This window comes from Lepidochelys kempii, chromosome 24, assembly GCF_965140265.1.
Source record: "Lepidochelys kempii isolate rLepKem1 chromosome 24, rLepKem1.hap2, whole genome shotgun sequence".
Classification (NCBI taxonomy): Eukaryota; Metazoa; Chordata; order Testudines; family Cheloniidae; genus Lepidochelys; species Lepidochelys kempii.
Genome location: NC_133279.1, coordinates 12,783,721 through 12,799,213, shown reverse-complemented (window position 1 = coordinate 12,799,213; position 15,493 = coordinate 12,783,721). Strand labels below are relative to the sequence as shown.

The window sequence follows — 15,493 nt, the reverse complement described above, 5'->3', positions numbered from 1 at the left end:
GGGCACCGGCAGAGCTTGGGGGCCAAGGCTGGGCTAGCCGGGGGCTGCGGGTCGGGAGTGAGGGGCACCGGCAGAGCTTGGGGGGCAGGGCTGGGCTAGCCAGGGGCTGCGGGTCGGGAGAGAGGGGCACCGGCAGAGCTTGGGGGCCAAGGCTGGGCTAGCCGGGGGCTGCGGGTCAGGAGAGAGGGGCACCGGCAGAGCTTGGGGGCCAAGGCTGGGCTAGCCGGGGGCTGCGGGTCGGGAGAGAGGGGCACTGGCCGCCCTGCGGGATGAAACACTCGCTCCCTTGGGACAGGGCTGAACCTGTGGCGCTGGAGCTCTGGCTTCCCCTTGTGGACAGTTTTGGGAACCACAACCGGCTCCAGCTGCCATGTTAAATCCACCCACCCAGGTGCGGACTCAGAGCCCAGCCAGGCCCAGCGCGCTCCCTTCCGGCCCTGCAGAGCCCCTGCCCAGCCCGAGCCCCATCCCCGGGGCCTGGCTGCAGCCTGTGCTCCTCCCGCCGACCAGCCGGGCTGGCCCCTCCAGCATGTTCCTGCCACCAACTAAAATGCCTGCCCGGTGCCTGTTTGTACCTGGCAGGCACCAGCCTGCGGTTTCTGGCCAGCTTTTCCCCCTGAGCCCTCATTGCCTGGTTCGTGACCCTCTTGGTTCCTTTGGAGGAGCGAAGCCAAGTTTGCTCGCGCTGCCGGGCACGGTTCTTCCATCCCCGGATCCCTTCTGGGCCTGGCCCTGCACCCGCCCCTGATCTTTTGCTTTAATCTCCTTCTGCAGCATGCTGGGGCTGGTGCCTTGTCCCCCAGGAATCCTGCTCCCAGGGTGGGGGGCCTCTGGGACAACTATCTCCCCTCCTCCCCTGCACCTGCCAAGTCTCTACCATGTCCAGGCCCGAGATCCATTTGCCCCCAGATGTGGGAGCTGCTCTTGACTTTGGTGTCACAGACTCACAGGACTCATGCTCTCTCTCGGCTCCGTACGGTCCCTGGGGGAAACCCCCTTCAGTGCGACAGCGCTTCTCGGGGGTCCACTCTTGGGCTTAAGGCGTAGGCCCCTTCGCCTCCTGGAATCACACCCCTCTGAGCCCTCAGCACGTCTCTCACTGCGGGCCCCCTCAGGGAGTCCACTCACTCTGGACCCCCTGGGCCTCCACTCCTAGAGGGAGCAAAGCAACCCTGGTCTCTAGCCTGCAGTGTCTCTCAGACAGTGTCACACAGGAGGTCTGCCTGCTCTCTCCTCCCAGCCCCTGCTTTCTCCTCTTCCCCTCCTTCCAGCTGGGCATCTGATATCACTGTCCCCCAAGTCCTGCCTCTGTCCTTTGTCTTCTCTCCCAGGTAAACAGGTCGCCTGGGCTTCCTCTCCTCTCAGCCTCTTCTCTCATCCGTCCTTTGTTTCCCCTCTGGCTGGAACCGGCTGGTCAGGTCACCGGGGTCCTCTCTCCGCAGCCCATTGTCCTCCCACTGGCCAGAACCAGCTGTGACTCCTGAGCTGGGCCTCCTGGTGACCAGTCTTTGGGGTGTCCATCCTCCAGGCCGTTTGCTGGTCCTCTGTAACCAGAAACTCCCTCCCCCACCACCTTGTTAAACCAGTAACACCCAGGGAAACTGAGTCCCACCCCCTCTGCATGCAAACCATTGAAAACAACAAAAAACCCACCTGCTTCATCACACTTGGCCAGCCCCTGCCAGGGGACCAGAAGCCATTCCCGGTGCTGCCCAGCAGTGCCAGCTGTGGCCAGTACATTTCCATGCCCCAGGCTGGCTGAGTGCCACCATTCCCTGTAGGGCTGCAGCTGTGAGACTGCCCTGTGGTTCCTGCTGCCAGCCCCTGGGTTTTTGTCTCTCTCAGGCTCTGGCAGCAGGGGCAGGGTCCATCTGGATCGTGACTGCGGACTGTCAATAACTCTCAGCGCAGTGGGCAAGGACAGGACGGAAGCGAATCTTGTGCCAATGTCTCAGAAGGGTAAATGGGACCCTGGGGTAATTCTAGACCAGCCAGTCTGACACTGATCCCAGCAAAGTAATAGGACGGCCAACAAAGGCCTGGGCTCTCCAGCGCTAAGGGGATGACGCAATGAATCTTGCCAAGCTTTCTGGATACCTTCTTTGCCAAGTTTGGCCGATAAAGACCCGAGTGCTGAGGTGCGGGAACTTTAACAGGCCTTCACCTTGGTGCCACGTGGCATTTTGATTGAGAAGCTGGAACGATGCACAATTAACGTGGTCTACAGTAAATGGGTTAGAAACAGGCAGACAGGCATCAAGGTAAAACTGTAACCAGAGAATAGTCACCGAGTGGGTGTGTTTCCAACAGGTCCTGTGGGGGGCGGTTCTGGGCCCTGCTAGGTCACATCTTTAGCAGTGACCTGGACAGTTTGCAGCTGACACAAATTTGGGGGAGTGGGAAATATTGAAGAGGGCAGCCAGACGCAGACTCACCGGCAGCGCCTCCTGCTGGTCGTCTTGGGGAATTAGCATTCCAGCCTCTGGAGCACCCTCTTCAGGCTGGTATCTCGCCTTGCTGCTGGCTCCTGTGTCCCCCCCCAGGACCCTGGTGCCCCTTTCACGGGGTGCTGTCCCCTGGCAGTACACCACAGTTCTGGGTCTCTCCCTTCCAGGGGAACCCCCCACCCACTATCCCTACCTTTGCCTCAGTCATAGGCTCCTGCCAGTCACCAGCTAGCCCCTGCGCCCTGGGGCAGACTGCAGTATGAGCCACTCATCACAGGCGAGGGGGTTTGGACCTGCTGCCTCTGCTTACCCATGGCTGCCCCTGCAACCCCCGTACCTAATAGGCCCTCAGCCTGGGGCTTTCCTAGGCTGGAGCTCCCAGGCTCCATTGGCCTTTCCCCAGCCCTGCTCCAAACTAGGTGTCCGGCTTGGCATCTTACAGCCAGGCCCTTCTCCCTCTACAGTCAGAAAGAGAGTCTCCCTGGGCTTCTGGCTCACAGCCTTTATAGAGCCAGCTGGACCCTGATTGGGGCGTGGCCCCAGCTGAGGCTGCTTCCCCAATCAGCCCCGCTGCTTTCTACAACAGCCCTCTCCCAGGGCTGTTCTAAACCCCTCTGAGCCCGAGCGGGTGTCCACCCTGCTACAGCAGGGCACTGACACAGAGCAATCCGGGCGCAAGCGAACGATACGTGTTTTAACATGGCTAAAGGTCAATGTATCCATCTAGGAATGTGGGACATCGGCCGGAGTTACGGAATTGGGGAGCCGAGCCCCTGGAAGAGATGTGGGGTAGTGGTGGAGAATCAGCTGCACATGAGCTCCAGTGCGATGCTGCAGCCCAAAAAGCTAGTACGGAGCAGAGGTGGTTTGACCTCTGGATTTGGCTCTGGTGCAACCACAACTGGGATCCTGGGTCCTGTTGTGGGGCCCAGCATCCAAGGAGGATGTGGGTAAATCAGAGCTGGGTCAGAGAAGAGCCATAAGAATGATTCAAAGCTTAGAAAATCTGCCCGAGAGGGACAGACCAAGGAGCTCACCCTCGCGTAACACAGAGATGGTTCGGGGTGGTCTGATCCCCAACTATCAGAACCTGGGGGACAGATCTTAAATAACAGGCTCTTCCAGCCAGCAGGGGACGGTCAAACACCATCTGGTGTTGTTGGAAATTGAAACTAGACAGATTCAGACGGGAAATAAGGTGCCACATGCAGCACATGGGGGAAACTGATGCACATACGATTCTCACCCAAAGCACTAGGAGAAATTCCCACTTCATCACAGCCCACAGCTTCCCCAAAGTGTGGCGCCCAGAACTGGACACAATACGCCAGCAGAGGCCTAATCAGCGAGGAGGAGAGCTTAAGAATTACTTCTCGTGTCTAGCATCAGAGGGGTAGCCGTATTAGTCTGGATCTGTAAAAGCGGCAAAGAGTCCTGGGGCACCTTATAGACTAACAGACGTATTGGAGCATAAGCTTTCATGGGAGAATACCCATTTCGTCGGATGCATGTAGTGGAAATTTCCAGAGGCAGGTATAAATATGCAAGCCAGAATCAGGCTAGGGATAACGAGGTTAGTTCAGTCAGGGAGGATGAGGCCCTCTCCTAGCAGATGAGGTGCGAGCACTAAGGGAGGAGAAACTGCTTTTGTCCTTGGCGAGCCATTCACAGTCTGTGTTTAATCCTGAGCTGATGGTGTCCAATTTGCAAATGAACTGAAGCTCAGCAGTTTCTCTTTGAAGTCTGGTCCTGACGTTTGTTTGCTGCAGGATGGCTACCTTTACATCTGCTATTGTGTGTCCAGTGAAGTGTTCTCCTACAGGTTTTTATATATTGCCATTCCTAATATCTGATTTGTGTCCATTTATCCTTTTACGTAGGGACTGTCCGGTTTGGCCAATGTACATGGCAGAGGGGCATTGCTGGCACATGATGGCATATATCACATTGGTGGATGTGCAGGTGAACGAGCCTCTGATAGTGTGACTGATCTGGTTAGGTCCTGTGATGGTGTGGCTGGTGTAAATATGTGGGCAGAGTTGGCATTGAGGTTTGTTGCATGGATTGGGTCCTGAGTTAGAGTTACTATGGTGCGGTGTGTCGTTGCTGGTGAGAATATGCTTCAGGTTGGCGGGTTGTCCATGGGCGAGGACTGGCCTGCCTCCCAAGGCCTGTGAAAGTGAGGGATTGTTGTCCAGGATGGGTTGTAGATCTCGTCTCTTGTCTTGCTCACAACACTCCTGCTAATACATCCCAGAATGGTGTTAGCTTTTTTTTGCAACAATGTAACACTGTTGACTCATATTTAGCTTGTGATCCACTATGACCCCCAGATCCCTTTCCCCAGTACTCCTTCCTAGTCTGGCCTCGCCCGGCTGGGATTTAATTGATTGCTCCTTCCTCAGTGTCATACTTTCCACTTCCCCTTCTTGAATTTCATCCTAGGTATTGCAGACCATTGCTCCGCTTTGTCCAGGTCATGCTGAATTTGAATCCAAAGTGCTTCCAACTCCTCATAGCTTGGCATCATCTGCAGACTTTATATGTGGGCTCTCTGTACCACTATCCAAATTTGTGAAGCTATTGAACAGAACCAGAACCAGAACCAGGACCGATCCCTGCGGGACCCCACTGGCTATGCCTTTCCAGCTTGACTGGGAACCACTGAGAACTACTCCCTGAGGAGCTTTTCCAACCAGTTATTCACCCACCTCACAGTAGCTCCATTTTAGGTTGTATTTCGCTAGTTTGTCTATGAGAAGGTCATGTGAGACACTATCAAAAGCTTTACTAAAGTCAAGTTATACCACATCTACTCTCACTGGTGCAAAGTTACGCCTTATTGCCAGTCCGTATTTGTCTAGCTTCAACTTCCAGCTACTGCATCATATTCAACCTTCCTCTGCTAGACTGACAAGCCTGTTACTAAATAGCTGTTCCCCAACTTATAGACCGAGATCAAGTCACCCCTGAATCTTCTTTTTGTTTAGCTAAATAGATGGAGCTCCTGGAGTCTCTCACTCTAAGGGAGGTTTTTAACTCATTAATCGTTCTTGGCTCTTCTCTGACCCAACTCCAATTTATCAACATCCTTCTTGAGTTGTGGCACCAGAGATGGACACAGGATCCCAGCCGCAGTTGCACCAGGGCCAAATCCAGAAGTCAAATAACCTCTCTGCTCCTATTCAAAATTCCTCCATGTCTACATCCCAGGATCACATTTGCTTCTTTGCCCACGGCGTCACACTGGGAGCTTGTGTTCAGCTGATTATCCACCATGACCCCAAATCTTTTTCAGAGTCACTGCTTCCCAGGAGAGCATCCCCCTTTCTTTAAGTCCGGCCAACGTCCCATATTGCGAGATGGCTACATTGACCTTTAGCCTTATTAAAACACATATCGTTTGCTTGCGACCCATTTACCAAGAGATCCAGATTGCTCTGTATCAGTGCCCTGCCCTCTGCAGTATTTCCCACTCCGCCAAACTGTATCAGGGATGATTTTATGTTTCCTTCCAGGTCATTGATAAAGATAGAAAGTAGTGCAGGGCCCAGAACTGCTCCCTGCGGGACCCACTGGATACACACCCACTCAGTGAGGATTCCCCAGTTACAGTTACATGAAAGAGCCTGTTTACGTGGATCTGATACCTGGAGCATCAGCACCATGAAACAAAAGTACAAGCTGATTAAACTCTTGGAAAGCTGAAACCACCTGTTTTAAAAATAAGTGAAAATACTGTCTTGACTGAACGTTAAGTAGAGAGACAAGGGGGGTGAGGTAAATATCTTTTATTGGACCAACTTCTGCTGATGAAGAAGACAAGCTTTTGAGCTGTGTGGAGCTCTTCTTCATGTCAATATCGCTTCTGCAGCTCCGTGTAGCTCGAAAGCAAGTTGGTCTAATAAAAGCTATTCCCTCACTCACCTTGTCTGTCTAATATCCTGGGACCAATATGGCTACAACAACCCTGCAATAAACACTTTCATGCATGCAAGTTAAGCGCACACTTTAATGCTGTACTATTTCAAGAAGCTTTGCTGGATGGGGCCGGTTGATTTTATTAGGTCCCCTATTATGACACGTTTCCTTATTTGCCATTCAGAGCTTGTTCCACAGAGTTTGAGCCAAGAACTCCACTTTCAGTCCAGGCATCTGCGACCCCTTAAGTGTGCTGTGCTGGCCGAGTAGGGTTGGAAACTCCATTGAGACGTGGAGGCCTGTGAATCACAGACTAAGCCACTCTCTGTGTTCTGGAGTAGCCCATCTTAGTTCTATCAGTTTACAGCCCATGGCCAGTATGGGTCAGACCAATGGTCCACCTAGCCCCATATCCTGTCTTCCAACAGTGGCCGGTGCCAGATGCTTTGGAGGGAACAGAACAGGCCAATCATCGAGTGATCCATCCCATTGTCCAGTCCCAGCTTCTGCATCCTCAACACTTAGAACCACCATCCACTGCACAAGCACTGAGGACCCATTTGCATCTCCTCGCAACAGAACCGAGGGTGTCTAGCTCATGGGAAGGGGCTTGAATGATTGGCAGGTCTCCAGTGGCAGCTGATTCTGGGCCCGTTCTCATGTGCGATTGGCTGAGATGTGTCCTTCCGCCTCATTCAGAGGTTTAGTGATAAAGGCTGTAGCAGAAGCTCCTACGGACTCAGAGCGCCATGCTTTGCAAACAGCTTTAGCTTTGCCATTGGCCAGCACAACAGTGTCGGCTGCCTCCAGGCATATACTGAGTGTGCTGTTGGATGGTGGCTTTAGGTCTTTCAGGACACGCCCCCCTTTGGCAAGCAGCGACCAGGGCTGCACGGACCGGGTCTCTGCCCTCCAGAGAAGCATCGTTGATGTCGATAGCATCGGCCGCATAGCAAACAAACTTCTGTCAAGGTTCCTTCCCCACTCTGAACTCTAGGGTACAGATCTGGGGACCTGCATGAAAGACCCCCTAAGCTTATTCTTACCAGCTTAGGTTAAAACTTCCCCAAGGTACAAACTATTTTAACTTTTGCCCTTGGACTTTTTTGCTGCCACCATCAAGCATCTAACAAATATATAACAGGAAAAGAGCCCACTTGGAAACATCTTTTCCCCCCCCCAAAATCCTCCCAAACCCTACACCCCCTTTCCTGGGGAAGGCTTGATAAAAATCCTCACCAATTTGCATAGGTGAACACAGACCCAAACCCTTGGATCTTAAGAACAATGAAAAAGCAATCAGGTTCTTAAAAGAAGAATTTTAATTAAAGAAAAAGTAAAAGAATCACCTCTGTAAAATCAGGATGGCAAATACCTTACAGGGTAATCAGATTCAAAACACAAAGAATCCCTCCAGGCAAAACCTTAAGTTACAAAAAGACACAAAAACAGGACTATACATTCCATCCAGCACAGCTTATTTTATCAGCCATTTAAACAAAACAGAATCTAATGCATATCTAACTAGATTGCCCTTTACAGGAGTTAACCTGCATTCCTGCTCTGGTCCTGGCAAAAACAACACACAGACCGAGAGACAGCCTTTGTTTCTCCCCCCCCTCCAGCTTTGAAAGTATCTTGTCTCCTCATTGGTCATTTTGGTCAGGTGCCAGCGAGGTTATCCTAGCTTCTTAGCCCTTTACAGGTGAAAGGGTTCTGCCTCTGGCCAGGAGGGATTTAAAGGTGGTTAGCTTTCCCTTTATATTTATGACAACTTCCATGCTGGGAAACAGGCTGGGAGGGGTGGCAGCACTGTGGCAGCAGCTTCCGAACTGTGCAGAGCTTCCTCTGCGAGGGCTGCACCCACCTTTGGGATTCCTTTGTCACAAGCACGTGGCCAGCCTGGCAAAGCTGAACACGTTGCTCTGACCTCATTGCCTGGCAGAGGGTGCGCCCAGAAGCAAAGGCTTTGGGTCCATTGCTTTCCACCACTCCCACACATGCCATGTCTTGAGCTACACATGGCACCTTGACTTTCACTGACTCTTGTTTCAGGTTCTCTTCACCAGCACCACCCTCCAGATGAGATTCTCGCCGCCAGCGGAGGAACATGTGCAGGCTCCCAACCGCCAGCAGTTCCAGTGTTCCCACTGACATTGAGACCGTTATGACAAAGTATCTCCTGGAATGTTCAATCCCACATGTCCCAGTGACAGAAATACGTCCTAACTGGGCTGGGGAACAGGGCTGGCCGTCTTGTCAGCTTGGCAAAAATCCCTCACACAAGCGATGGAAGGAACTGAACTGAAGCCCTGCTAGGAGCCTAGAATTTTCTCCTTGAGTGACGACCTACGACTGATGCAGGCACGTGGAACGGCAATGCCAGTTTCCTGCTGTAACTGTGCCAAGCCTCAGCTAGCTCCAAGCCTCACCCGTCAGTGGCTGCCTGCCTGAGTGCACTTGGAAGCCGAAGCACGGCTGTGTCAGGGATTTTTGGTGCCCTCCCTCTTTTTCTTCACAGGCCTCGCAAACGGGATGTAACAAGTCAGGTGGCTCTGCCCTTCAGCAGTTATGTGGTAATTCACACCAGCAAAACAAACACTTGTTCTGTGGTCAAAGGCGGCTGCCTTTGTTCTCTGTCGTTGATCTCAAAGGCAATTGCAGAGTCTCTGCTTAGGGAGCATTTCTGGACAAAACCACACAGCATCCCTAGGCCATCGGTGTCACAGAACCAGACTGTCTAGTAGGGCAGACACTGGTGTCTTTTACTGGGATCGCTGCACTCACCACACGTGTTCCATCAGTTGCAGACGCACTTGCTTTCTGTAACCAGTGGATTTTGCCTTTGTCAGCGGGTTGGGCACAACGATTTCTGTGCCACGCAACTGGTACTATCTGTTCTGAATGGAAGACGGACTCTGTTCTGTGAATGGTCTCACTGCATTTGACATCATGCAGTTTCTTTCTACTGGCTATTGCCTCCTTATTCTATGCAATCACACACGTCTTCTTTACTCAAGAAATAAAATAATGGTAAATAATGCAGTGACTGCAGGAAACTGGCATGGCTCTCTTGAGATTTACAACTGGTGCCATGGTTTACCTTCAACTGGACCCAATCTGAGTGGCATAAACCACCACCTCATCTAATTCCATCCCCATCACATCTATGTTAATTCTAGTCTAACTACAAAGCCTCGTGTACAATAAAACAAACACTAAGCATGTGAGAAAATGAGAAAATGATTTCACATATTACAGGAAAAAGAACTTTTTTCTGTGTCATGATTAACATAGTTCGAATGTTCCGAGAGGCAGATGACTAAACACTGTGAGAAGTTGCAATCAGGGTCCAATAGGTGTTAAGACCATGGTGCGTGTCATCTCATTTCTGGTCTGAATAGATTGAGCAGGAGTTATGCCAAACCCTTTGATTTTGCTGACAAGTTCCCGCACGCAGGGTTGACAAATCAGCCATTGCTGGTGAATGTTGGTGACCATATGTATATGCATGGGCCTAAACACCAAACATTTGTCTTGGTAACAGCCGGGTTTGAAACCAGGAGGGTCAAATGATGTTGGAAAAAGTTACCACCAAACTTTTAACAAAAACTACTTCTGGAGCCCTGGGACCCGTATTCCCACCCTACACACTACTGTAATAATCAAACCCCTTAGAGAGGTCAATTCTGAGGTTTCTGTCTAATCTATTCATAGTTAAAATTGTTCAGGGTGAAGTTTGACTCTCCTGCAAGGGTTGAGCCAAACTGATGAGCCAAAGAGGTTGACAGGCGCTTGGGGCTCTCTTGCAAACCAGCGGGGCTGCTATGTCCACAGTGGGGTGACTCAAGGTGACATGCTTTGGCCATTGAACTTGAACAGCACTCGCATGGCATGAGTTTGAGCCTGGCCCTGTGCAGTGTCCAGAGAACGTGTCTTGGGTGTAACCCTTGCATTCCGCAGGAGCGCCTTCAGGAAACTTTGCCCTTTGACCCGAGTTTCTGGAGTAAAAGGCGATATTTCAACGGCTCCAAAATCCACCTCGGACCCTGATTCTGCTTCACAAACACTGACTAAGAAAGCACCCAGGAGCCAGCAAAGAGAAGATGAAAGACTTGGGAAGCAGTCTGGTCACAGTTCCGGTCGCCCTGTCTCAACAAAGCTACAGAAGAATTGGAAACATTGCAGAGAAAGGCAATGAAAATGATGAGGGGGATGAAACAGCTTCCATAGGAGGCAAAATTAAAAAGACTGGGACTGTTTAGCTTAGAAAAGAGACAACTCAGGGGGGATATGATAGAGGTCTACTAAGCATAAGTGTGGAGAAAGTGACTAGGGAGGTGTTGTTTATCCCTTCACAGATCACAAGAACTAGGGGTCCCCTGATGAGATTGACAGGCAGCAGATTTAAAACAAACAAAAGAAAGTAGTTCACACAAAATACAGTCAACTTTTGGAACTCACTGCCAGGGGATGTTGTATGTACATGAAACAGCTATTAGGTAAAGAGGGTAAAGGCCTAAGTGCATTTAACGTGTTGTATATAAACAATTGACTTGTTGGCATAGTGGTTAGTGTGGTTGATAAGACCTTTGATGACCCTTTCAGGAGAGAGCGCAAAGGCAGCCTTCTTGGTGTGCTAAAGATCCTGCTACTGTGTTTTTGGGATGACCCTGACTTGAGGACAGGGCACTGAAAGCACAAGCAGGGCAAACTAGGGAAGCGCTTGTCCAGTGATAAGATTAGTAGCTTTGTTGTTGCTAATAGGCAGAGAGACATGTTCCCTGCTCCAGCGTGTAATGGGGAATTTGGTCATGACTATTGCTCTGTGACGAATCGGAGGAGGGGATGGGGATAAACACAGGACATCGCTCAAGGTAGGGAAAGAAAGACTCCAGGCTTGACGTAATACAGCCTTTGGCTTGCGAAGGTGTTGCCGCCCCGTGGGTCGGGCCCCACAACGAGGCCTGCCAACAGCCCCTTCTTACAAGGGACGTCCCTTGTTTCTTCCTCGCTGTACAAGAAGGTCGGAGCAGCCTGGAATCCCCCGGGCGAACGTGTTAATTAATAACAATGCTGATTTTGGGAGGGGGTGGGGGAAACAAGCCCCTGTTTTTAAATGCAATGTTGGCAGCCCCACGCCGATGGACAAGGCAGCCGGGACCTGGCCTGGGCCTGTGATTTGAAATTGGAATTAGCTGCGGATTTTGTTTCCTCCCAAACCGGGGATAGAATCCAGGAGTCCGGGCTCCCAGCCCCGCCCTGCTCTAACCACTAGACCCCCCCTCAAAAAAAAAAAAGTCGGGAAAGGAACCCAGGAGTCCGGCTCCCAGCTGAGGTCCAGCTGACCTCTAACCCGTTGCCAGCCTTGACCCTCGCCCCGGGGCATGCTGGGAGTTGTAGTCCCCACCCCTAGTAGCGAAAACCAGTTCTGGCCGGGATCCCCGCCTGGCGCCATCCTGAGCCTCGCGCTCGTGGGGACCGACGAGACCAGAGGGACAGCGGGGAGCGCGCCCTGCCCAGTCCCGCCAGAGAACGAGACTACAGCTCCCAGAATGCACCGCGGCAGGATGGCGGCTCGCCCTATTGTATCGTGAAGGAGGACTACGGCCCCCAACATGCACCGCGGGCCGGAACCGATCTCGGGACTACAACGCCCGGCATGCAGCAAGGCAGGCGCATGCGCTAGGCCGGGCTCAGGTGATCGAGTAAGTGCTTCGGTGGGGGCAGGCAGGCCTCTTGTCCCCAGTGCGGGGGGCTTCACGCGGGGGCGCGCTAGGCTCCCGGTCCCCAATGCGGGGGGGGCTCCCTGGGCTCCCGTCCCCAGTGCGGGGGGGGCTTCACACGGGGGCGCGCTAGGCTCCCGTCCCCAGTGCGGGGGGGCTTCACACGGGGGCGCGCTAGGCTCCCGTCCCCAGTGCGGGGGGGCTTCACACGGGGGCGCGCTAGGCTCCCGGTCCCCAGTGCGGGGGGGGGGGGCTCCCTGGGCTCCCGTCCCCAGTGCGGGGGGGGGGGCTTCACACGGGGGCGCGCTAGGCTCCCGGTCCCCAGTGCGGGGGGGCTCCCTGGGCTCCCGGTCCCCAGTGCGGGGGGGCTCCCTGGGCTCCCGTCCCCAGTGCGGTGGGGGGGGCTTCACACGGGGGCGCGCTAGGCTCCCGGTCCCCAGTGCGGGGGGGGGGGGCTCCCTGGGCTCCCGGTCCCCAGTGCGGGGGGGCGGGCTCCCTGGGCTCCCGGTCCCCAGTGCGGGGGGGGGGGCTTCACACGGGGGCGCGCTAGGCTCCCGGTCCCCAGTGCGGGGGGGGGGCTCCCTGGGCTCCCGGTCCCCAGTGCGGGGGGGCTCCCTGGGCTCCCGTCCCCAGTGCGGGGGGGCTCCCTGGGCTCCCGTCCCCAGTGCGGTGGGGGGGGCTTCACACGGGGGCGCGCTAGGCTCCCGGTCCCCAGTGCGGGGGGGGGGGGCTCCCTGGGCTCCCGGTCCCCAGTGCGGGGGGGCTCCCTGGGCTCCCGTCCCCAGTGCGGTGGGGGGGGCTTCACACGGGGGCGCGCTAGGCTCCCGGTCCCCAGAAGTGGGGGCTGCACGGGAGGGGGGTGCTTTGGGCTCCTCAGTGGGGCGAGGGGTGTGTGGACCCCTAGGCTGACCCCATTGTTCCTCCCCCCAGCTGCCCGTGGGGCCGGAGCTGGCATGAACCTGGAGCGGGTCCCTAACGAGGAGAAACTCAACCTGTGCCGGAAATACTACCTGGGTGAGTCGGGGGGGCCCCGGCATGGGGCGGTGGGCAGCGCCCACGACGCCAGCCTGCAGGGGGAGATGGTGCGTGGGGGCCCCTGTAGTTGGGGGGGCAGATGGGGTACTGGGTTGGGGAGTTGTGGGGGGAAGGAGGAGGAGGAGGAGAGGGGACACCAGGCAGGGAGGGTGGGGAGGAGATAGGGCATTGTGGGTGCCCAGGTACTGGGATAGGGGGTAGAGGAGGGGGCACTGGGCAGGCACGGTGGGAGGAGAGGGGGCGTGGTGGGTGCGCAGGTACTGGGGTGGGAGGGAGAGGAGGGCAGGCAGGGTGGGAGGAAAGGGGGCGTGGTGGTTACGCAGGGACTGGATGTGGGGGAGAGGAGGGCAGGCAGAGTGGGAGGAGAGGGGGCGTGGTGGTTGCGCAGGTACTGGGGTGGGGGGAGAGGAGGGCAGGCAGGCTGGGCAGAGGGGGGCGTGGTGGTTGCGCAGGTACTGGGATGTGGGGGAGAGGAGGGCAGGGTGGGCGGAAAGGGGGCGTGGTGGGTGCGCAGGTACTGGGATGGGGGGGAGAGGAGGGCAGGGTGGGCGGAAAGGGAGCGTGGTGGTTGCGCAGGGACTGGGGTGGGGGGGAGAGGAGGCCAGGCAGGGTGGGCGGAGAGGGGGCGTGGTGGGTGCGCAGGTACTGGGGTGGGGGGGAGAGGAGGGCAGGCAGGGTGGGGAGGAGACGGGGCGTGGTGGTTACGCAGGTACTGGGATGGGGGGGAGAGGAGGGCAGGCAGAGTGGGAGGAGAGGGGGCGTGGTGGTTACGCAGGGACTGGGATGTGGGGGAGAGGAGGGCAGGCAGGGTGGGAGGAGAGGGGGCGTGGTGGTTATGCAGGTACTGGGGTGGGGGGGAGAGGAGGGCAGGCAGGGTGGGGAGGAGAGGGGGCGTGGTGGTTACGCAGGTACTGGGGTGGGGGGGAGAGGAGGGCAGGCAGGGTGGGCGGAGAGGGGGCGTGGTGGTTGCGCAGGTACTGGGGTGGGGGGGAGAGGAGGGCAGGCAGGGTGGGAGGAAAGGGGGTGTGGTGGTTACGCAGGGACTGGGATGTGGGGGAGAGGAGGGCAGGCAGGGTGGGAGGAGAGGGGGCGTGGTGGTTACGCAGGTACTGGGGTGGGGGGGAGAGGAGGGCAGGCAGGGTAGGTGGAGAGGGAGCGTGGTGGTTGCGCAGATACTGGGGTGGGGGGGAGAGGAGGGCAGGCAGGGTGGGGAGGAGGGGGGATGTGGCAAGTGCCCGAGTGCTGGAGTGGGGATTGTAGGTTGGGGAGCAGGGTTAGGGGGGCAGGGGGTAGAGGAGCAGCGGGTGTAGATGGCAGCCACCCAGTGGGCCATGTTTTTCCGCCAGCCTTGGGGCTGCCTGCCATGTGACCCCTATGCTGGTGCCTGGAGTGCTGTGAGCTCCTAGTGGCAGTGCTCTGACTGGCAGCCTTCCAGAGCAGGATGGGGTGGGGGTCAACTTCCCCTGGGCCTGACCCCTCTCTGCTGCCCTCTCCCCAGGCGGCTTTGCCCTTCTGCCCTTTCTCTGGCTGGTCAACGTGCTGTGGTTCTGCCGCGAGGCCTTCCTGGCACCCGCCTACACCGAGCAGCCGCAGATCAAGAGTTGTGAGTGGGGCAGAGCCTGCTGAGAGGTGGGGGGGGCTGGGGCTGGGCACAGAGCTACAGTGGGCTGGGGTGGGTACGGCTCTGTGATGGGAGCAGTGCCAAGGGTATCGGGGGCAAGGAAAGGGTAGTGAGAGCTGAGCTTGGGGGCAGGCACCAGGGGCATGACAGGTGGTTCCTGGGAGGGCAGGAGGGCGTATTGAGTGTAGACCATGGGGACAAGAGGAGGGCATTGGGGGTGCAGCTAGCGGGTATGGAAGATAGTGCCCAGTTGACTGGGAGAGGGTATTGGGACCTGAGCTAGGGGACAGGGCCCTGGGGGGCTATTGGGGCAGGAGGGAGCGGCCATCAGGGCAGGACCTACATGTGGCGGGCACCGCACTCAGCCCTCCGTCTCTTTCAGATGTCCAGCGCTCAGCTGTGGGGCTGCTGTTCTGGGTGATCGTGCTGACCACATGGGTCACCATCTTCCAGACACACCGGGCCCGGTGGGGCGAGCTGGGCGACTACCTGTCCTTCACCATCCCACTGGGCATCCCCTGATGGCACCCGGCGTGCTCAGAGGGCATCCAGGGGGCGCCCTCCAGCTGGGACCAGCGGGGGTCAAGTCGCTGCCCCTCCTGCTAGAGCTGCCGTTCCTGGCTGGGGGTGCTGGTCCTCCGTGTACCCAGTTCTGCCCCGTGATCCCACCTGGGCTGTGCCCCCCACTCCAGGAGAATCAATAAAGCTGAGGCCCGTTTCACCCTGTCCCGCTGGCTCTGCAG

The 15,493-nt window shown here is 56.1% G+C and overlaps 1 protein-coding gene across 2 annotated transcripts; it reads left to right on the top strand.

Moving 5' to 3' along the window:
- Positions 1–11,991: 11,991 nt before the first annotated feature.
- Positions 11,992–15,476, top strand: PSENEN (presenilin enhancer, gamma-secretase subunit). Of its 2 annotated transcripts, none has more exons than XM_073322831.1 (4): positions 11,992–12,076; positions 13,025–13,108; positions 14,628–14,732; positions 15,133–15,476. In XM_073322831.1, exons 2-4 carry the CDS (start codon positions 13,048–13,050, stop codon positions 15,270–15,272), a joined length of 306 nt encoding a protein of 101 aa, XP_073178932.1. In that variant the 5' UTR covers positions 11,992–12,076; positions 13,025–13,047; the 3' UTR covers positions 15,273–15,476. The 2 variants fall into 2 exon arrangements, with proteins under 2 accessions (XP_073178932.1, XP_073178933.1); XM_073322832.1 differs by having other exon boundaries at positions 12,073–12,088.
- Positions 15,477–15,493: the final 17 nt, after the last annotated feature.

Coding starts and splice junctions, on each gene's coding strand:
- PSENEN (XM_073322831.1), top strand. CDS start 13,048: ATGAACCTGGAGCGGGTCCCTAACGAGGAGAAACTCAACCTGTGCCGG. Junction 13,109..14,627: donor GTGCCGGAAATACTACCTGG/GTGAGTCGGGGG, acceptor CCCTCTCCCCAG/GCGGCTTTGCCCTTCTGCCC. Junction 14,733..15,132: donor GCAGCCGCAGATCAAGAGTT/GTGAGTGGGGCA, acceptor CGTCTCTTTCAG/ATGTCCAGCGCTCAGCTGTG.